Source organism: Parasteatoda tepidariorum, chromosome 6 (assembly GCF_982258835.1).
Source record: "Parasteatoda tepidariorum strain Cologne lab strain chromosome 6, Ptep-v5.0, whole genome shotgun sequence".
Classification (NCBI taxonomy): Eukaryota; Metazoa; Arthropoda; class Arachnida; order Araneae; family Theridiidae; genus Parasteatoda; species Parasteatoda tepidariorum.
This window is the reverse complement of record NC_141760.1, coordinates 13,170,019-13,193,225: the sequence shown is the minus strand read 5'-3', so window position 1 is coordinate 13,193,225 and position 23,207 is coordinate 13,170,019. Positions and strand designations below refer to the sequence as shown.

The 23,207-nt window shown below is 27.5% G+C and overlaps 1 protein-coding gene across 2 annotated transcripts in view; it reads right to left on the bottom strand.

Moving 5' to 3' along the window:
• Positions 1-23,056, bottom strand: part of LOC107451486 (C-Jun-amino-terminal kinase-interacting protein 4) — a 60,482-nt gene extending 37,426 nt beyond the window's left edge. The window contains exons 1-11 of one of the 2 annotated variants that reach the window (XM_043049581.3): positions 22,406-23,056; positions 22,191-22,311; positions 16,077-16,147; positions 15,623-15,708; positions 14,133-14,283; positions 12,823-12,952; positions 11,902-12,025; positions 8,766-8,857; positions 6,241-6,282; positions 5,231-5,263; positions 536-553 (exon numbers count right to left, since the gene is read on the bottom strand). In XM_043049581.3, coding sequence (XP_042905515.2) covers positions 536-553; positions 5,231-5,263; positions 6,241-6,282; positions 8,766-8,857; positions 11,902-12,025; positions 12,823-12,952; positions 14,133-14,283; positions 15,623-15,708; positions 16,077-16,147; positions 22,191-22,311; positions 22,406-22,708 — 1,171 coding nt within the window. In that variant the 5' untranslated portion in view covers positions 22,709-23,056. The remainder of the gene's footprint in view (positions 1-535; positions 554-5,230; positions 5,264-6,240; positions 6,283-8,765; positions 8,858-11,901; positions 12,026-12,822; positions 12,953-14,132; positions 14,284-15,622; positions 15,709-16,076; positions 16,148-22,190; positions 22,312-22,405) is intronic. The other variant, XM_043049582.3, reaches the window with a different exon arrangement.
• Positions 23,057-23,207: the final 151 nt, after the last annotated feature.

Genomic DNA, 23,207 nt, shown 5'->3' with positions numbered 1-23,207 from the left:
ACCTCGCCAAATGTGATAAAATTGTAAATTCGGCTAAAAAATTAAGTTTTGGCGAAAGTATTAGCAAATGATTTTTTCTACTGAAAAGAAAAATATAAATACCTCTTGATCCTGAAAAAAAAGTCAAAGGAAATTTTTCTGAATAAATCATGTGTTTTTTATTCTATACCAGTAATTTTTATTAAATACATTGCATAACCAATTAGAATTATATTAAGTCCAGATAACGTAAGCAACAAGAGAGTAATGCACTATGTAATTAGAAATTTAATTGAAAAAATATCAAGCATTTGTACACTATAAATAACTATCGATCAAAATCAAAGTTGATGTTTTATATAACTTTACTTTAAATATATCAGCATGCAAAAGAAAATGTGCAGAGAAAGATAATATAAAAACATTTTTATTTTCCAATTAAAAAATAACAAGCTATTATTATATTATCAATATTATATCAATATCACAAACAAAGATATTAAAAGGGTTAATAATATAATTGATTAAAGGGAGGAAAAAAGTTGAGAATGCTTACCGAAGAAATTGTCATTAGCTATAGAAGAGCAGGCAATGAAGCATTCAATAAAAAGAAAGGAAAGAAAAAAAAACATTATTTAAATGCAATGGGAAAGTAACATGCAAATAAGTGTTAAATGCAAAAATTTCAGTGCTTGTACGGATGAGCAATAAACAATTGTATTTACATTAAAAATTAATATTTAAGATAAAAAATGAAGAAGAGTTCACTATGAATCAGATTAATATCATTAAAACTTGTTCTAATATTACAGAAAACAATAAATAAAAAAATATTCAGAATAATATGTAAAAAATGCGAAATTAATTATTTTAATTTTTTAAACAATTATTTATTAACTTTTTGAAAACAGCTTCTGGTCCAACACGAAGACCCAAATAATAGGCTATAATACAGTTAAGACACATACGCAAAAGCTGTACCATTATCCAGTTACAATGATCAAAGAAATTTTAAAAAATAGTAAAAAAAACCATTATAATTTTACAAGAATTTTATCCAAATAAAATTTATATTCTAAAATTCCATTGAATAGTAATGAAGTTTATGAAGAAATATAGAAATAAAAGTTAGTTTCATTAAACTTAAAAATACATTTTAGAAAACAAAATAATTAAAGAAATTTAATATTTCCTATGTAAACCTTTTAACGTACTTCAAAGCTTTTCATCATAATTGTTATTAAATGTTAACGATTATCTCAATCAAAATCAAATCAATTATATCTGAAAACGATTAAATTATAATCTACTGATGTAGTGTGCGTATTTTTTTTTTTTTTTTTGATGTAGTGTGCAATTTTTTTCTCTTTTCACAAAGAATTTCTTTTAATTTAATGTAGAAAATATTACCTTTATATACACATATAAGCTTATGAACCAAGAAAGAAAACAAATAATAAAAACTGCAAATGTCATTAAAATCAGGTTAAAAACAAGAAAGGATTTTAAATAGATAAATCATATATATAGATAAAACAGTGTTAAACGAATATTTCAAATTAACATGATATTTAGTGATGTTCACTGCCTTAACCATAGTCATTGTGGTTTCATATCAACATAAATTATATGACAAACACTTTTAATACTCTTTGTGACACTACTCCATAAATTCTTATTAGTTCATGATCTATAGTGAATGAAATATGGATTATGTGACTTGGATAATCACAAGTGTATATTGTATTGTCAAGTGACAATTTTAAGTTACATATGCCATTGTCAGATTTAAAAGGTGAATTCACAATCTTAGTAAATTTTCTATCATAGCAATTCAAGAAAAAAAATTTTTTTACAGTGATATTAAAAAAAAAAAATAAATACATATTTTTGATTTGATTAATTTATTACTACAAGCCAATATGATTTAACATTCTGTTTAAAATTGCAATTCATTTCAATACTTTTGAATCAGAACTTAATAATTTTAATTAAAGTGTTTTGCTGACTTCATATGCATTGACAAAATTTTCTCCAAAAATTAATTTAAGAATGATCCTTCAGTTTGAAATTACCATTAATACAGTGGCACATTAATTTTTTTAAATTAGCTGTACAAAGAGATCACTTCATATGTTTTCACCTTCAAGAAATAGAAAAGTATATAATGCAAAAATGTGTAATTTCAAAGGGTACAATTAAGTAAATAGAAGGATAAAAAAAATTGCATTATTAAAAAGTATTCTGTTAAATACCCAAGTCTTATTATATAAAACATTGCTTGGTTAAAATTAATCTAGCTTTTTTTAGCTATGAGTAAATATCTAAAAATAGTATTTTTGTGCACTCAAGATATGTTAATTTTTATTTCTATGATAAAACATGTTGTTTTTTTTCCTACATCAACTGTATTTAAAATAAATTTAAGCATTTAATGTGTTCTATTAATTATTCAAGATTAAAGGGAGTTGCTTATAAAAGATAAAAATAAAATCTAATACGAATGCAAATTACTGCTCTTTAAAAATAATAAAACTAATTAAAATTAATGTTTCAAAATGTTTTGTTAAATAATAATTAAGGTAAAAAAGCATTGTTTGAAGAATAATATAATTAGAATAAGCAACTGCATAGGAATTTTGAGAAATTAAAAGTAGCATCAAAGCAAACAGAAAGCTTTGAAAATAGTGATTATTACTATGTCTTTAACAATAATAATTATTTTCTTGACACAAGAAATAAAATATACTTATTACTCACACAGAAAAAACAACACAATTTTTATTTCAAGTTCAAAAATTACACTCAGTCAAGCTACATTTTTCTATTTGCAAAAAATAAATGTGTTGTAAATCAATCAATATTCAATCTTGAGGGTAAATAAGTTTAGTATTGAAACTTAAAATAATGACTAAATAAACTTTGCTAAAACATCTGTAACAATTAAGATGCTCTACCACAGTAGAAACCCTTCAAATAGCAAATTCTTTTTCACTGTCCTTTAAAATTTAAAGATGATAAAGTGAATTTGGTAAACCATAAAAGTTTCAAGTGCTAAACTTTTTTCTTCAAACTACTAACAAATGAAAGAATTATTTAATATTTTTATAAAATAATTAATATTAATATAATAAAATATTAAAATATATTTTAGTATTTAGCCTCTAAACGTTTTAAAAATATTTTTTCAGCATTTGAAACTTAATGGCTTATTTGAACTCACTTTTATCTAAAATTTATATTTTGAAACACCAATTTATTTGAAACAGAATTCCCCATGAAAAGCATTAAAAATTTATGAAAAGCATTAAAAGTATTAAAAATGCATAAAAATGAAGTTATTTATAAATTAAACATAAAACTGATATTTAAGTTATAATATTACTAACAACAACTATAACCATATAATTTGTTTCATATTTTTCATGATTTATATACATATCCTGTAAACAAATTAACAAATTGTAAAAACTTCAGACCTGTGACATGAGCTTGACTATTGTGATTGTGAGTTAAGTTACATCACATAATGCTTCAGATTATGGTTGCTTAACATCATAAAAAGTTCTCATATTTTTTATGTAATAAGAATAATCAGCTATAGTTAAGAGTTATTACTCGCTCTATTTTTCCTGCATCCTTCATTTTCCTGTAAGTACCATCTTCTTTTAATGGTCTGTGACGAATGCTATTCATATAATGTTAACTATTGGTTTTTAAGCCAGCATATCCTCACGTCAATCCTTCAGAAATTCCACCCAGATTTAAAAAGTATTTAGGTTATTTCGTTTCGAGAAGAAAAAATATTATCTCCAGATGCTAATGAAGATGAATATGTAGAATTTTTACGATTTGAGGAAAATACCTCAAACAGCACATTTTATGTTTACATCCGTTAATGAAAATTTTGAAATTTGTGGTGCTGCTGGTTCTATACTTTCTGCAGTACCACGATTTTACAGAAAATGAACAGGATGATATAATGAAGATGAAAATGTAGATTTTTTACAGTTTAAGGAAAATGCCTTAACAGTTCATTTGATATTTACATCAGTTTATAAAAATGTTAAAATTTGTAGTGCTGTTGCTTTTAGAAGCTGATAAAGTACAAAGACAGCCTTTAAAATAATAGGAAACTTTCTGCTTTCACATGATTTTACAGAAAATGAACAGGAATTTGTAACAAATAACAAAAATTTATCAGTTGTTTGTGCTGAAAAGAAAAGAGTATGTCCAAAAACAAATGTGTTTACATTACTTTATAGATATTTTTGCATTAAGTACGTAATTTCTTAAATAAATTTTTTTAAACTTAATCTAATGATTTTCAATTCCATTACAACTTAATTATTTATCATACATTAATTGTCAATCATATATCACATCAATATTTGTTATCTTATGCTTACCCGCATTTGCTGTTTTTCCATATCTATCGTTTACCATTTTATCATGAATGGTTACATGAAAAACCATTGATCGAGGTTCTACTATTATAAATGCAATGATTGTCCACTTTGTAAAATCAAAATTTCTTAGATACTTATGAAATAGAAATTTCCTAGATACTTATAAAATGTTTAAATTTAGGAAAATAATAACAATTTTAAAATTCTGTTCTTTTAAGAAAAGTTGAGGCAATTGATAATCCAGAACAAATAGGTTGCTATCGGCCTAATGCAGTAGAGATTAGAATGTTGAAATTAAAATCCAGTATGAATTTTGTGAAATCATGAATAAAAATATTTGTTCAATCAATCAATGCTTAAATGAAGTTCTTTGACTGATAATTTATAGTCTGATATTTCTAATAAAAGTTATAAAATTTATTTATTTGATGTTAAAACACAAATTATTTGTGCTTGGTAGCTTTAAAAAAAAATTCCAACAGGTGTTCAACCCAATCAAAAATGAAATAAAAAATTATAATTAAAATTTATAAAATATTAAGGAGAAAACTAATTACAATTCCATCCAGTAAGAAATTATAATTCCTCCCAGAAAGTTTTTATTCTTTGACTGCTATTTCTTAAGTTATTTAAAGATTCAATAAATTTAATTACTTAAAAAGTTTTAGGCAAAATTTACAAAAGTGAAAAAATAAAATATATATATACATGTAATTTGCAAGACAACATTTCTAAGGTCAAAACATAACTGTTTGACTAAGCAAAAAATAAATAAAATAAAGATAGTTCATACATATTAAAAATTTATAATTTTGAAAAGAAAAAATAACTTATTTTCTCACCCTTATTATCTCTCTCACTGTCCCCTTCACTTTCTATAAAGCACATGCAGCAGATGAAGTACAGCAAAAGTAAATAAAAAAAAATTATAATTGATTTTAATTTCATTTTTTCAGAATGCTTAATTCACAAACTAAAGCACAGACAAACTCAATATTCACATTTTGAATTAGAAATAGAGTAAAACAAGCTTTTTAAATTTATAGTAATTGGTTGAATGTAGATTTTAAATGCACAAGAGCAGAACATAAACATTGCTTAGAAGCAAGCTAAATGGTGTTATAAACAAAGTCTGACAAAAAAAGGCATAAAAGAATATTATGAGCAAAAAAAAATTGACAATCTAAAGAAGTAAAAGCTTTGTATTTTACAATATTGATATGATATTGCAAAACAACAGTTTATAAAATAAAAAAAAGACTACTAAAATATTTTATTTAAAAAAAATATTAAATGACAAATAATTGTGGGATTGCCCCATTTATAATATGACTTTATTCTAGAAATTGTATATGATTTCTAATTAAATATTTTTCAACAAAACAACAAACCTTGTTTTATAACTTGTGCAATATTTAAATACTAATATTATCAGATCTCCTGCAGAAAATTTAAATGTAGAGTTTTCTTACACTTTAAATATAAAGAACAACAATCATAATAAATTTTATAATCAATATATAAAATATAAATCAACAAGATTTATATTATATCATGGCAATAACAGCTTAGCTAAAAATTTCCTTAAATTATTGGTAGCAAATATGGAATTAGTCATATGATCTTTAAAGTTAAAAATTTATAGTTAGGTTAAATGTAAAAATAAGAATTACCCAAATTTGCTTAGAAATATACAATAAGCAGGGAAAAATAACATAATATTTCTAACATTTAATATATACATATATATCAAAGATATTAAGTTTCCTCAAACATTAATTTTGAAAGTGTATAATTTAAGTAATAAATTAGCTAATAAATAAAACAGTTAAATTAATATTAAACAACTGACCTGATGATGCATAATCACCAGAACCAGTGAACCTGCCAGCACCTAAAATTAAATAGGTATTTTCACTAATACATACTAGCATTTCATATTAATATGTGCCATAAAATTATTAAAAAAAAAAGAGATTTGTGATGAATATTAGTTTGAGTTGAAGATAAGATTAATACAAAGTGAAATCAGCTGCTTTTATTTGACCTAAATAAATAAATGCAAATTGATAAATACTGCATGCATTGTATTATCTTCGGTATGCTCTTTACGCAAAAATTTGGGAGAAATTATATTTAATATTCATCATCATTTATAATTGCGTTTAGCTGTAATTGTGTCTTAATTTAGTTTAATTAGTTATAAAGATAAAACATAATATTATGATATAGTTTCGAAAACCAGCTAGTTAACAATTCGGAAATATATGCTGCTTTGTATAAATGGTTTATTTGAAAAAGAAGTGAAGGAATGCTACTGATTTGCAGCTGAATTTTAATATAAAATATTTTTAAGCTTATATTTTTTTGGTAAAAAAAAAATTCAAGATTTTTCACAGATGATTTTTAAGTTTTCACCTATATTTTAGTGACATTTGTCACCCTAGTAGTCTTTGCATCAAAAATAGTTGCTTTATTTTTAGTTGCCAGCCCGGAAATATATTATCTTGCAGAATATAGAAGATGGCTCCTTAAACATGCTTGAAAAGTGGGGAAAAAATTATTAGTCTGCAATCAAAAAAAATTTTTAGGATTTTTTTTTCTTTTTTTTTTTTGAAGTTTAATTAAATTTTTGTACCATTTTGCTTTACTTTTGTTACCGATTTTATTCTTTTATTAATGTAAATAGTTTCATAAAAATAAAATGTTAAAAAGACACGCATATAAACGTACTAAATTATTATGAAATACATTGACCTTAACCTGCAAGAACGAAGTAGAACGCTTCCCAATTTTTATTTTACAACAAATTTTGTTGAAGAAGTCTATTTAATGATGATTTTTAAATATTTTATCTTTTTTAAATATCTTTTTTTAATGTAAATAGTAGAATAAAAATAAAATATTTAAAAAAAATCACATAATTAAACATGCTAATTTCTAATGAAATAAACAGACCTAAACCTGCAAAAGAGTGTGGTGGAACACTCTCCAATTTTTATTTTGCAACAAACTTTAAGAAATCTATTTAAGGATGATTTTTCATGAAGGTTGATAATTAGAAAGACAGCAGGATTTTAATAAAAATGACTGACCAATTTTTGATTAATCATATTCTTTTTACTCTTTTTTATCAAAGTTAAAAATTAATTAATTTAAAGTATGATATGGTCATCCCAATGTTGTGTGGGAATACCCTATGGACTTTCACCCACTGTAGCACCTTCTTGGATGTCTCATGTCTTTGCAGGTCATCCGGGTGCCTAATGTTTAGTGTTGTAATTTTGGGGTATCCATAACCGCTGTACACTGAAAAAGGGATGCTATTGCTTTATAGTTAGACCGGTATTCCCCGATGTAATTCCCCAGACTTTACTGGTTGTTTTCAGATTATTTCCCCTTGTGAGCTCATATAATAATATATTCCTCCATATTTGTTCCTTTACATCATTTTTTATAAAATTACCAAATTAAGGATTCTAAATTTAAAAATGTGAGTTTCCATAATCAACTTTGAGAATAAAATGTAAAGAGAATATTGCAGTTTAAGATCAAGTGGGAGGAAAAGATTTTTGCCTAGATACATACAATACCCAGCATATTGTTCACCATGCCCAAGTTCTGGTCCGATGCAAAAAATGAAATTCTGAATAAAGACATTCCTTTTTAAGATCTTTGCGAATTTATTTCATTTCCATTAATTTGGAAAATAATTAAGCCGTGACAGCCTGGCTGACAGGGCACCGGACTCACACCTGATGTCTGAACTGGAGTTAAAATCCAACCGGCCGAAGACTCTCCTAGTGATGACTGGTGCATGTTAAATCTATCTGGTCACAAAGTCCTCCATGTTCCCATAACAAATTATACCTCGAGGTGTACTGAATTGGAGATTGGTTGTTCTCTAGTTTAGGTCAAAATTGGGATTTATGGATGAATGAATGGACATATGAATCAGTCCACTCTATAAACGGGTGTGACATATGGGTGTTGCAGAAGACAAATTCTTGGCCATAGATAGTGCTACTTAAAAAAAGAACAATCCCCTGCCTTAATGGCTGATGACAATAACAACAGGAAAATAATTGGAAGAGTGATAAAGGAGGCAGGGACAATGGATCTGAACTGAGTATATGTTTCCAAGCAGAGGGGGAAATGAGGATGATCTCATTTCAACAAAACTCGCACCCTGCATCAGTAATCAGAAAAATGTTCAAACACATGGCGCAAAACATTCGTTGAAATTATCCAGTTAATTTCATTCATAGCTTACTAAACTAATAAAACAATTTTTGGCGTGGACTTGACGAATCATCTTTTTCTTTTACACTCTTTTTGTGAATAAATAAAATTACAATTTCTAATTTTTATACTGACCTGAAATGTCGGCACCTTCATCCATTTCCACAAGAGCATCATTATCTTGGAAACTCAATTCCTGATACAGGGTATTCTGCCTACGACGTTCACTATAATATTGCACATAACATATTAGGATATGCAAATCATAATCAAATACATACTTAATTTTTAAAAGAAATTTTAATCTTTTAAAATATATAATAATACACAGGGGTAGAAACTAAGAAAATGTAATCGTATGAGTTGGTCCATTTTCATTTTTTTTTTATTATCATTATTATTATTTGTGTAATTACACAAGGTGTTGCCAAAACACAACAAGAAATAATGATGTTCGGGATGTTACATGACATTTCCTTACTGTGTTTTGGCAACACTTTGGGAGCGAACACCCAGTTTGTTAATCATAGTGTTGCTGAAACACAATAAGGAATAGTGATGTTCCAGATGTCACGTGACACTATTAAACAATACATACTCCATATTTTCCACCTAACTATTAAATAATGCTAAACTTAAGCACCGATCCATAATATCTTCCTCATGCGAAATTTAATTATTGATCCATAAGGCCATCTAGATAATGTATCCTAATGCAATTAATAATGGTTTTATTTTCACATAAGAAGATGCTATACCACAGGAGAAACCCTTTGTGGGAAATTTTATTTCACCTTCATGGGAAATTTAAAATTTAAAGTATGGAAAAAAGGGAGTTTAGACAAATCTATGGAAAACTAAGAAGCTACAAATACTGAGTATTATTTAACAATATCAAAATGCAAACAAATTATGGCAGGGTTATTTAATCACTGCACAATCTTAAATAATCTTGTCCTAAACTATTTATATTCTGATATTTTGAAGGAAAAAAAATATTTTGCTACATGATTAAGCAAAGAGAGTTAATCTTAGAGTTAATCATTAATTCCTCTCCATGTATCAGAACTCAAATTTTTTAGAAACTTAAAATCAATTATATAGATTAAAATGATTTTGTTATGAAGAGTTTGTAATGTTTCATCTAATCTACAATATCAATTGCACCATTCTACAGTAGTCATTAACTAAACATTTAATTTACATTTGGAGTTTTTATTTATACCTGTTTGGCTGAGTGTGTGAATCGTTACCAAGAAGCAGAGAGACATTGAAAGCAACCTCATCCTTTTTTGAATTTGCATTTATTTTCAAATTGGAGACAATCATAATAATTTACTTTGAGTCATGGTGGCTCAGGGGATAGAGCATCTGTCTTCCAATGAGGTGAACCGGGTTCGAATCCCAGCGATGGTTTGACGATATGAATTCTGCACAGCGCTGGCGTAAAATATCCTCAGTGGAAGAGGGATCATGGGTTAGAGTTCCCTTGCTGTTAGGCTAACCGTGGGAGGTTTTCCTCTCCATGTAATGTAAATTAGTTCCATCAAAAAGTTCTTCACAAAGGCAAATTTTCCCCAATACTTGATCCAGGGGTTCCTTTGTCTTTTGATTGGGTTCAAAATTAAGGCCACAGAGTAGAACATTAGTAGTTGTAAACATAAAATTGGGTCGGCTGGTGGTTGATAGTTATAAAATATGTTAAACTTTATGTTAAACGGTGCTGGCATTGACATTATGTAAATTACGTGTGGGTTTAAATAGAACTGTTACTTCTACTTCTTAACGGTTGCTTTGTTGCTGGTTTCTATTTTTAAAGTGATTTTCTTGCATCCATCGTTAGTTTCTAAGTTACCCGTGTGATGTTCATCACGTTTTCGTGAATTGTAAAGTATTTATAATTAAAAAGATGTTTATGGCATTGTAAGTGTCTGAAGTTTTAATTTCTATAAGGTCCGACCTCCGGCAGATGGAGTCTTGCATTCTTCTCGTAGTTAATGTGTTGCCCTTATGATATTTTGTAATTTTATGCTTTAGGAAAAATTGAGTGATGAGCCAATAAAACCACTTAACAGCTTTCTCTCACAGCACAACTCATCCTCTTAAGCTCGAGTCTCACATTAGCATCCTCATTTAAAACTGCAGGCTAGTTATGACAGTTAATGGGACCAAGTTATTTCTTTCTTTATAAAGAATATCACATGGATAATTAAAAAAAACAGAGTTCTCCCCAGGAATAAAAAAGATGCTTCCTCACAGAAAAGGGCACTCACTTACCACTATTAAAATTTATCAAAATGTGTAACAACTGAATTTGATCCTAATTTTTTTAATTACCCTCTTATACTATTTTATGTGTATATTTCGAAGCAATTCACACTCATTTTCAAAATAACAGAAAAATTTGAAGCTTTTGAAAAATAATTGAAGACAGGCTAAAAGCAATCTCTGTGTGTAAATTTTCTCCAAAATAAAAAACATAAAAAAAACTAAAAAAAAAAAGAATTCATTAACAAAGTGAAAGCTTTTTTTTATATATTTTAAACTGTAAATTCCTAGAATAAACATTTAAAGGTGCATTTTTAAATAAAAATAATCTACTAAAAAAATTTTTTTAAATTTAAAATCATTAAAAATTCGTTAACATACAATATATAACATACAATATATAACATACTATATATAACATATAATACCTCCAAAATAAAAGATATATACTAGAAAAGATATAAAGAACATTTCTGGGGCCGAATACCATGCCAATTTTAAATATATATCTAGACAACATGAGAAAAATCTTACTAAAATGAAGGAATGAAATTAAAAAATAAAGCTAAATAATTATCAATAACTAAATAAATCAGAAGTGGACTCTAAATTAAGATAGGTGATTAAGAGAGCAATTTTTTTCCAGAAAAATAAAAAGGAAGTGTTTTTAAGGGATGACCACTTATTTTTATAAAATGGGAAAAGAGAACACATTTATAGGGATCAAAGGGTGGGCCTCCCTTCTAAAAACATTTAAGGAGAACACTGTATATAAAGCGATTAAATCAAAAAAAGAATAGGAAATTTTTTTCTCTTCAATACAAAACACTAATTTCTCTTCTTAATAATAACCAAAAAATAAAATACCCCACCCCTAAAAAATTCAATTGTGAAAAATTTTCCATGCAATATACGTCAGAAGTCAACAATTCAATTCTAATGAAAATTGAAACTGGTGAGATCACGTGCAATTCTTCTTCACATAAAATAATAAAAAGCATACCTTGTAAGTGTGCTGTTTTCCAGGTTAAAACTAAATCCGTCCATTTCTTCAACTTCGTCCATTTCCGGAGTGGTAACAATTGCATCATTTAAGTTGGCATCCAAATCATCCACCCAGCCATCTCCTAAACATAAATATCGACTTTTTTTTTAGAATTGAAAATTTCTTTTTTGTACAGTTACAGAAACAATGCAACTGTTTATGTAAGATAAAATTGGTTTGCACTGTGAATCAGTGTGTACTTTTTTTAATAATGTATTCGTAACTTTTTAAAAATTTAAATTACTAGTAAATAAGTGGAGTTGCTGCTGCACATGGCTTTAGATTAGATAACACCTGGCCTCTTATCCACTTTTCAAAAAGGCCTTGCTTTAAGAAAAGACCTCCTGGAGTCACAGACCCCTACTAAATCACCCCTCTCCATTTCCTCAGTGACCGTGCCTTTTAAGTAACAAGGCAGGTCTCAACACTATTTATTTAACAACTCTAACAGAAATCATTAAGAAGTTTCTCAACACATATAATTGAAATCCTTTTACAAATTTGTCTGCTGATCATCCTTTTTTGCTTCAAATACCATATGCATCTTATAATAATTTTTTGTTTAATAAATTAAGAATTATAAATATTTTATAATGTTCTGAAATTCATCTTATTTCTCACCCGCTTCTTAAAATTTCTCTTCATTTTAGAAATAAACCTTGTAGCGTTAACAACATTTTGAAAAATGCTCTAAAAAATATTTATATTAATAATAAGTTTTTTTTAAATCGGTAAAATTTTTAATGAAGTTTAAAATGTGGCCACATGTTTTAAAATGAGGCCAGTCTTAAAAATACTACAACTGGCTACTAGCAAAATTTTGTTAATTTTGCTCTAAGGTTGTTAGCAGCATTGTGACAATTCAATATATCAACTTACTTGTTCCAGTGCTCCTGTCACTTAATGTCGGCTTATCCGTCACTTGGGATTTTTCACTCATAGATTTCTCTCTGCGACGTGAACCACTTTTCCTCCTGGGACTAGTACCAATATTGGTAAAAGTTGCCTCCTGTGAAAAATAGTGCATACAGCCAAATACATTCAGAAAAAGAACCAAAGTTTATGCATTACGGTAATATTTTTATGCTTCCCAAAATACATAAATATTACCTAAAAATGCTAAAATGAAACAAATAATTAAATAGAGGAATTTAATCTTAATAAAAATAAGCAAATAAAGATACAAGATTATGAAGCAATTTATTGCGACACATTTATAGGTGAGTAAAAAAAAAAAAAAAAGGTAATCAAAATTATTTATTAATCCTAAAAGTTAACTATCACTAGTATTAAGGAAACAAAATCTAGTTACTAAAGCAATATCATATTAATGTGATAGGTGTAAACAGTAGAATCCCGATTTTCCGCTTTAACCGAGCTATCAAATATTTCTAGTTTTATTTTTTGGTTCTAGTTTATATTTCATTTTTTAAACTATTGTGGAAAAAATTCTGAATTTAATCTTCCAAATACTCAGGACAACAAGCTGGCTGACAACACAAGATTACCAATGAAATGATCATTAATATTGTCAATAATAATAATGAATATAGCGAAGATGAAGACAGTCACGATGAAAATCAATATTTAAAAATCTCTCATACAGATGAACTAAAAGATATCAAGAGTGCTATTGAATATATAGAACAACAAGAAAGAACAACACCAGCCTTCTGTTATCTCTAATAAAATAGCAAAACATTGCTGCAAAAAAGCACCATAGTAATGCAAAACGATTAAGAACTTTTTAAAGTAAAAACTGATTAATTTTAGTAAAGAATACTCTTTAAGTGTTTTTACATAAGCTTTATAATTATAATATGAACTGTATGAGATGTACTTGCATAAATTTTGAATTTCTTTAAATATATTACATTTATACCTACTCTTTTTCTTTCCTTTTTATACTCTTAGCTTTACCTGAGATTTTCAGTTATCCAACTTAGTCGTAGTCTCCATTAACATACTCAATTAAAAACAAAAAATTTGAAGCACGTTATTTTGTTTTTCAAAAAAAAATAATAATAATTCTGGAAACAAAATAATTAAATGAAAATTTAAAATTAATTTCAAAATTTGATTGAGAGAAAATAAATATGAGAAACAAATTAAAATTAGATAAATATAAATAAAAAATAGTTGCAACAACGATAAGAAATCTTTTTAAACAAAAAATAAGTATGGTTAACCTCTATTTCATGTTTAAGACTTGTATTTGAGTCTGTGCTTAACGTAGGGGATACCATTGAAGAGACATCAACTGGACTTGTGATTGATTTATTACTGATTTCTTGTGGAGAGACAAAAGGAACAGTTTCCGATTTTGAAAAATTGAGAGGTCTAAAAATAATTACAAAGAATTAAAACAAAACTTAAATTAGAATCAATATGCTAACACATTTTATTCAATAGAGAGAAAAATTATTTAATTTATGCAACATGATTCACACAGCCGTCAGAGTGGGAAAAGAACAATAAGTCAAAAAAAGTAAATTTAAAAAAAAAAAAAAAAAAAAACATTTGAAACTATTTTGCAAGAAAAAAAATTTTTTTAAACTATTTATATACTTTTTCTTTTTTTTTTACTATATGTGCACATAGACAATCCAACAAACTGCAAAGCTTTATACATAAATCATGTTTAAAGAAAAAAACAATAAATTAAAACAACAAAATTATGTAGAAATATTAAGAAAAAATAGAATTTTAACATTTTGTTTTAAAACTCAGAAAGTTAGAAATTCCGCAAAAAGTCGGAAGAATCTTATACCTGTTTATAATATATTTGAAAAAGAAACAAAATAAAGATTGTTTAAATTGTGTGTTATGTTAAATAAATCAAAATTCGACAAATCTGGGGGAAATGGCTTAAAATTTGACAAATAGCTGATGAAAAATTATCAGATTTTCAATGAAATCATGGTGAATTGAGCACATTAAAAAATAATGGACTATATTCACAAATTATGTTTCATAATATTATGTATATTCAAATTTAAAAACTTGTGAGAAAATAGCGGATAAAATGATGAACAACTTCCAAAAACTTTCAACGCTGTACTTTTTTGTAGAATGAGTTATTATTCTGGTAGTCCACGGTGATTGATTGAGTGTAGGATTTAGTTGCACAAGGTCCAGCAGTCCACGGCGAGAGGCAAATTTGCTTAGAAACCACAGAGAATCCATAGTAGTCAGAATGTCTGCTTAACTAAGGGCAACTTTCATAACACATTTCTTGAATATGAATCAATTGACCAATTATGAAATCTTTATGTAAATTAATAAAGGATTAAATGGTCTATTCAGATGTCTTTATTTTTAAAATGGCAATACATTGATAATAGTTCAAATATATAGAAGTAATGTTTATTTTTAAAGGCAAAAACTGATCTTCTCTGAAATGTTTTGAAAGACTAAGATCTCCAAAAATAAATTTTCAACATAAAAATGCAAAAAAAGCAGGTGGCAAATGCTGGGATTTTGAGAATTGAAATATTTTAAGTTTAAAAGTTTCTACACACTTTAAATACTATTTTAAAAGAAGTATCTTTATAAAAATACATTTATTTATTCCCACAGAATTTCAGGAATAAATAAATTAGAGCACTGCATGAAACTATAAATTCCTTTCATTTTTTAATAACTTTGATTAACGTCAATTAAAAAAAGCTAGACTTACCTTACTTTATTATTTATTGCTTCTAGTTTCTCAGAACCAAATAATATTTTAGTTCTTTCCATATAATCCATATGGGTCTTGAAGAGCTGTGTAATAAAAGTTAAACTAGTTAAAACTATTTCAGTAGAAACACACAATGTTCATATATGAAAAACAACATTCATCTATAAAATGGAGTTGAAATTATGAAACATTGATAACTTATTTTATTACTCTAAAATAAGAGCTATCTATTATTGAAAAGCCACTTTAATTATCCAATTTAACTCACCCAACTTAATTGTATTACATGAGGCTTTTAATTTTCAAATAATTATAATGTTTTATGGGGATATTCACATATTTTAAATTTGGGAGCTTAGGAAAACCTGTGTTGAAGCTTAGAAATTTTGAAAACTGGCGCATACATAGGGATTGATTTTTATCAGTGATAATTACAAATTACAGTACTTACTTCGGTGTATCGTTCATGAAGAGTTGAATATTCTTTTCTCATTTCTGCATCCTTGTCTTCTAATCTTGTAGCTGTAAAAAAAAAATTTTAAATAAATTTAGAGGTACAGTATATATAAGAATAAGTGCATCCATGTAAAAGCTAAGTACACTTTCTCAATGAAAATTTAACCTAAATTCAAAAACCAAAACTTGACTTAAAATAATAAGTCATGCTATTAAATACGGTGATATGATCTCAGATCTCGGGGTTTCAATCATAACAAACGCCTTTTAACATAATATATATTTAATAACAATAAGGATGATGATAATGGTACAGTGTCGTGGAGGAAACTGATTAGAAACTAATGATTTTACATTACTGCGCAGAGCGCCATCTATTGAGTATTAGAAATTATAATTAATATGGAGAAATATTATTAACACATGCTATCTTTGTGTGCAACTCTTAACTTTTCTTTAGGACTATCCAGCCATCTTAATTAATCTGCCTTTGTTCAGAAAAAAAAATTAGTCATGATTTAAGTCAGTGAAAAATTTCTGAAATAACCTTTTCAAATCTCTCACCATGCTATTAAACATTTAAGGCTTATCAGAAACAAATAAATTCAGCTTTAACTATTGTTCATATTCTAACCATATACCTCTACTTTTATATAAGAAAAATCCATAGTTTGGTACCTGTACCACAGTAAACAAAACAAGAAATGTAAACTTTACTTTTTCAGAACCATCATAATTAAACACTAATCATTTTTTATATCACTGTCTGAAGGCATCCTTCCATAAGACAAAGATTATTTTACAAGATAATGTTTGCTTATTTTCTTCATTGTATTTAATGTTGAATTTTAACTAATATTTTTTATAGATAATTCAACATACATTTAAAACAAATGTATTAAAAAAAATTATTACATACCAGTGTTCTCCCTTAGGGAGACTCCCTAAGAGTTTTTAGAAGGACAACCTGCCCAGCTTGCCCTTTGATCCCTAGAAATGCACCCTCCTTGCACATTTTGAAGAAAAAAAAAGTCAGCCATCCCATAAACTTTTTATTTTATTTTTTTAGGAAAAGGTTTTCTTAACCACCTCTTGTAGTGAAAAGCCTACTTCTGATAATTATTTAACTTTAATTTTTTCTTTGATTCCTTCATCTTAGTAAGATTTTCCTTTTGTCATCTAATTATATAGCTAAAATTCCCATATCTTAAAAATGATAGCTTATTATCATTCCATCTGTAATCGTTTAAATTAATTATTCTAAATCAAAATAACTATTCCATTCTAGTAAAAAAATCTCTTTAAAAATAACTTTGTTAACACTTTGAAATACTTAGGGAGTTAAAGTATTATTTCAGATTATTACAAACACAAATGCCTATGATAAGATCGAAACTTTATGAACAGACATTTATTAGGAAGTCACATTTAAAAATTCTCACCCAACTCATTGAAAAAATGCCTAAGAAATTTTTCATTGGCAGAGAAAGAATAATGCACCTGCTGAAAGTGGTACAAGTTTCTTTAATGGGAACCTTTCTACTTGGATAGTGACCGAATGATACAGTTGAATCACAAAATCATATATAGCTACTAAAGAAGTAACGCCTGGTTCTTTTGTGTTTTATCTGTAATTGTTGTTGTTGATTTACGTCGCACTAGAGCTGCACAATGGGCTATTGGCGACGGTCTGGGAAACATCCCTGAGGATGATCCGAAGACAAGCCATCACAATTTTGATCCTCTGCAGAGGGGATGGCACCCCCGCTTCGGTAACCCAACGACCTATCTGTAATTGAATATGTCCATTGTGAATTAAAAATATATTAATATTGCTGATAATCTAGCAAAAAAAGCATTTCCAAGAATCAGGTTAGTGAATGAACATCTGTTGTACCCGGAGTTAAACTCAAGAAGTAAGGCTTTAAAAAACACCTCTTTGAAACAACTGCCACCACATCCATGATATCTTAGAGGAAGTTTTGGTATTTCAATTAGTTTTAAAGGTGACCAGAGAGATCAAATTCATTCAACTTGATTGTCAACTGGATATTTAAGCACCTTCAGATACTTCCATGGCACTAAGGCATTTTCTGTTCGCACACAGTGTTATAAAGAAAAAGTCAGTTCGCAACATCTAATTAACATGTTAACCGGTTCACAAAGACCTTCTGATGAGACCCGTGTATATTTTGAAGGTATTTAAAGTAAATCTATCAGTTATCTTAAGGTTAATCTATCAGTTCAATGATAATAGACAGATCGTAACAGACTATTTGATGACTAAGAAAAATATATACTTTTCGGTTAGCCGAAAGCAAGGAAATTCAACTATTTTTTCACATTTTTTATTTTATTTAATTTTTTGAACATCCAGTTTGTTTAGTGTAAAAAAAAAATAATTAAAATTAGTAAAAAAATTGCACTTGGCTAATTTGAAAAGGAGCAAAAATCTAGACTAGAGGTACAGAACCTTATTGAGTGAGGACCTCTTGTACAGCAGGTTGACCAATGAAGGGCTGGATGTCTAAGTACTTAGATTTGTTGATTGCAATTATAGTAATTTTTATATAAATTTCATTGGTTTAGATTCTAAATTTTTTTATCACTCAATTTAATAATACAGGGTGTTCCGATATTATCTTTACAACTTCAAAAATTCATAACTTCGAACATAAACAAGATATTTATTATGGTGAGGGGAGATTGCTTCCCCGTCATTAGCCGTCAAGGGTTGTATAGTGGTTTACATGAATGTTCATTTAGGCCAATATTGAATGAATAAAACAATAACAGTTGAGTTTCCAGGAAATAATGTGCAAATCATTGAATGTAAATTTAGATTTTATTAAGTATAATTTGAATCAGATAGTGGCCACATCTTGAAAATAAGAAATCCCTTAAAGGGATGAAATAATAATACTCTCTATTGAGAGATCATAAAGCCAGAACAACATTTCTGACGGTTATAAAATAAAGACTGGGAGGCCCAAAGGGCTCCCAGCCTCCACAAATTTGAAATTAAAAGTGAATATATTTATTCTCAACGGACAGAGAAAGTATGGGTAGGAGATCCAAAATTTTGGCGATTTATCATAATATATCATAGCCAAAAACAAAGCCAACTAGCCTATCAACATGGGTTTAAAAGAACAGCTTGGCGATCACGAGTCGCCAACAAATTTATGTGAATTATTATAACCATGCAACCGAAACATTTAGCCGTTGGATTATTAGAATAAAAAGTTATAAATAGATTTTTGTTTTCGATTAGAGGCGACAGTGAATTTATATGTCTGCATAATAATGAAATAAAAAGAAAGTATCCGTTACATTGATCTGGAAGAGAAGAAATAAATATTTTATGTTCGCTTAAAAAGATTAAGTTTTTGATTTATTTTAAAAGTAATTCTTCCATTAATACAAATAAGTTTAAGTAATGAAGGATATTTTTAAAAGATAGAAAATAAATATGTGTATGCCAATTCTGGCATCACATTTATATTTTTCATCACATTTATATTTTTCATTACATTTATATTCACATATAAAAGTTTTAAGTGAGGATGTGGACACCACAGCGGAAAGCTCAATGCGTCTCATGGCCGTGTTCGCTCCACATTTTCTGGACTTGTGCTGGGTCGTCCGGCTCCACTTTTATGCAATACTGATCCGGTGCTCATGAAGCTTGTGTGCCATGCACGGATGGAGGGTCTGGATGGTGGGTCTCTTTGGAAATTTGTCCTGAAGTTCCGTTGAACCTGTGTATCTGATTTCGTCTCTATGAACCATGAGACGCATTGAGCTTTCTGTTGTGGTGTCCACATCCTCACTTATAACTTTTCAGCCTATTGGGAAAAAAACTTTATTAGTTGCAGTAATACATGCAAAAGACAGAATATAAATATCTTGTTTACGTTCGAAGTTATGAATTTTTGAAGTTGTAAAGATAATTTTGGAACACCCTGTATATTCGCAAAAATTAAATCCTTTATAATATTAAAATGCATTCAAACCTAAATAACACAAAACTGATATTTTTTTAATAAAAAAAAAATATTTCCTTTAAATCAAAAAGTATACTTATTGTATACATCATATAGAATTCTTTTTTTAAAAAATAAATAAACTGTAATGTTTGTAGAATAAAAGTAAAATAAATGAATAAATATTCTTCTGAGTAATGTAGATCAAATATTTTAATTAAAAAATTTTATGCCTAACTTAAATTACTTAAAATAAAACTAATACATTATAACTCAAAATAAGTTGGGAAGTTTTTTTTTAACTGCAGAACATATATTTAGTGAATTATTTAAGATTTTATAGACATTAAATCTTAAAGGTTTTTTTTAAGCCATGAAAAATTAGAAAATTTTAAAAAAAAAACAGTAGATAATTTATTCACTCATGTTCAAATTTTGCATGTTGTCATAATATTGCATTAAAAAAAATCGAGATTTTAAAAACTCCAGGTGGAAATGAGTCACTACAACTGGCAAAAAAATTATCATACAATAGATTGATGATAAAATCAGAACAAAATAAAGCAAGTACTTATTAAAATTTGCGATTCAAAACTCAGAAGTTGTAATATATTGTATTAAAAATATCAACCACATTAAAAAACATAGCAATAACTACCACAAAAAAATCAAAAATTAACTTGGATTGACTAGGAAATTGGCACAAATAAAGAAGTAGCTAATGTGATTATTAAAAGGTGCAATTTGAACTTGCAAGTTGTAATAATATTGCATTAATAATATTGAGATTTTTAATAGCACGTGGAAAAGTGTAACAACTGCCAAAAAACAGATCGGAAAAAAGCTTGGATTGACGAAATTGGCATAAATAAAGAATGCCAAAATTGATTATTAAAATGTGCAATTTGAAGCTCAAAAGTCATAAAAATATCATATTAAAATATTGGGACTGTCAATATCACAAGGAAAAGCATAATAATAACTTCCAAAACAGCAATAAAAAAAAAACTTAGATTTGCGAAGAAATCAGCAAAAATAAAATGTTCATTTTAATGAGCAATTCTAGTGTTATAATAATACACATTAAAAATATAGAGATATTCAAAACCATGTGGAAATGCAGAGCAGTAATTGCGGAAGAAACTGCAGGAAAAAAAAACATGGATTTATGATGACATCGGCAGAAATAAAGCGCACATTAAAAGTAATTATTAAAATACACAATTCGAGACTCAAGAGTCGTAATAATGCGGCATTAAAAATATTGAGATTTTAAAAATTAGAATTTTAAAACTGACAATAACACGATTGAAAAGTCAATTGGATTAACTATGAATTAGACACAAATAAAGTGAACAAAAAATAATAGCTCTATTTCGAAATCTGCATATCTGAACGTTTTCATATTAAAAATAAAAAAATATTAAGATTGGTAAAACTATATGGAATTCCATAGCCATTATGTTCAAAAAAGCAATCAAATAACTAGGCAGATTTCCAAATGAATCAAAGGAATCTGTGTAATCTGAGCGTATTCAAAAGTAATGACTAGAGTATGAGATTCAAAATTTTTAACTTACTTTTCTATTCAAAGAAGAAGAAAAAATTATAATAATTTATTTAATTGAGTTCAGGTGCTGCTGTGGGTCGCAATTCATCAGCTGGTTAGCCACATATGGTCGGCAGGCAAGAGGTCGGGCACTTCTTCATGAGAGGGTATTCTTCATGAGATATTATAGGTTCATAGAAATTATCTTTCATTTATTAGAATGTATGGAAAGCACAAGTGCAAAATATCAAAATCGGTCAATAGAAAAAGAAAAAAAAATTTCGTAAAACTCCAATTTCTATTTTAATTTGAAGTTGTTCATGGATAATGAAAAAAGGTAACTTATTTAAATTAACTAGAATATAATTAGATTTTTAAACATTTACAGAGTATAATAGAGTTGACATGAAGAATATGAACATAGATTATTAAAATTTGTTATTAACAGATAAAATTACAAATGTTCAATAATGGGCTGCATAAATTTACAAAGCTGATATAAATTAAGAAAAGAGTTATCATTGCTTAAAATTAGTATTAACATTTAGAGAATGTGTCAATAAGTTGCTACTACCATGATCAGATGAATTTTTGGCTTTCAGCTCCAGCATTCTAACCAAAGACTCCAAACTCTCAACTTTTTCTGACAAATTTTGCTTATCATCATCAGTAGAATATTCAATTTCAATGAGTCGCTGAAAATTATAGCATATGATGAGAACAAAAATCAGGAGATGTCAAAAAACATTGATTTTTAGAATTGTATTTGAAAAAATAATAATTTTTCACCTGCTCAGCTGCTTTCCTTAATTGTCTTTCACGTTCATACTGAGTTGCTAATTGTTCATTATCTTCTCGTAAAAGTTCTAGTTCAACCTCATGTTCTTGATTGTCCATTACTGCCATGTCAAGACTTTCGAGAACATTTACTACAAGCGGCATCAGCTCTTTTACAACATCTTCATCATATTTTTCCATCATCTTTTCTAACTCTTGATATATATTTGAGGCCAAACTTTGAACTTTCTCGGACATAACATGACTTTCTTCCGAGTTTGACCCATAAAACGTTTCTTGCATTGGGGACTCCATAATTATCAATGGTATTTTTTAACAACTCATAAAAATCATTTTACACACAGAAAAGGCATAACTCTAAACACAATTTGATTGTCATTTTTTTTTTCTTTTTGTTTACAAATAGCGAATTAAATGTGCAGAAATTATGCTGCAGTTAATAGATAAAATAAATGCAGCATTGCATAATCTGAAATCAGGGGCAATTAAAAATTTATATCTAACTATTTGGTTAAAAAAGAAAATTGAATTTTTTCATTAAAATATATACGTATTTCCCTTCCCAATACTGTTTTGTTACGCTTTCTCACCCATCAAAAATTAAAAACATCAAACATCACTAAAAATACAAAAGATTATGATACTAAAACGATTAAAGTGTAATTGATTTTAGATTCACAAAAATTAATTGAAATTAATTTATTTATGAAGAGAAATTTCCTTCTAATGCTTTAAAATATTATTTTTAGCATAAGAGTTGCTTTAAACATATTTTTTTTTGTGTTTCATTGAA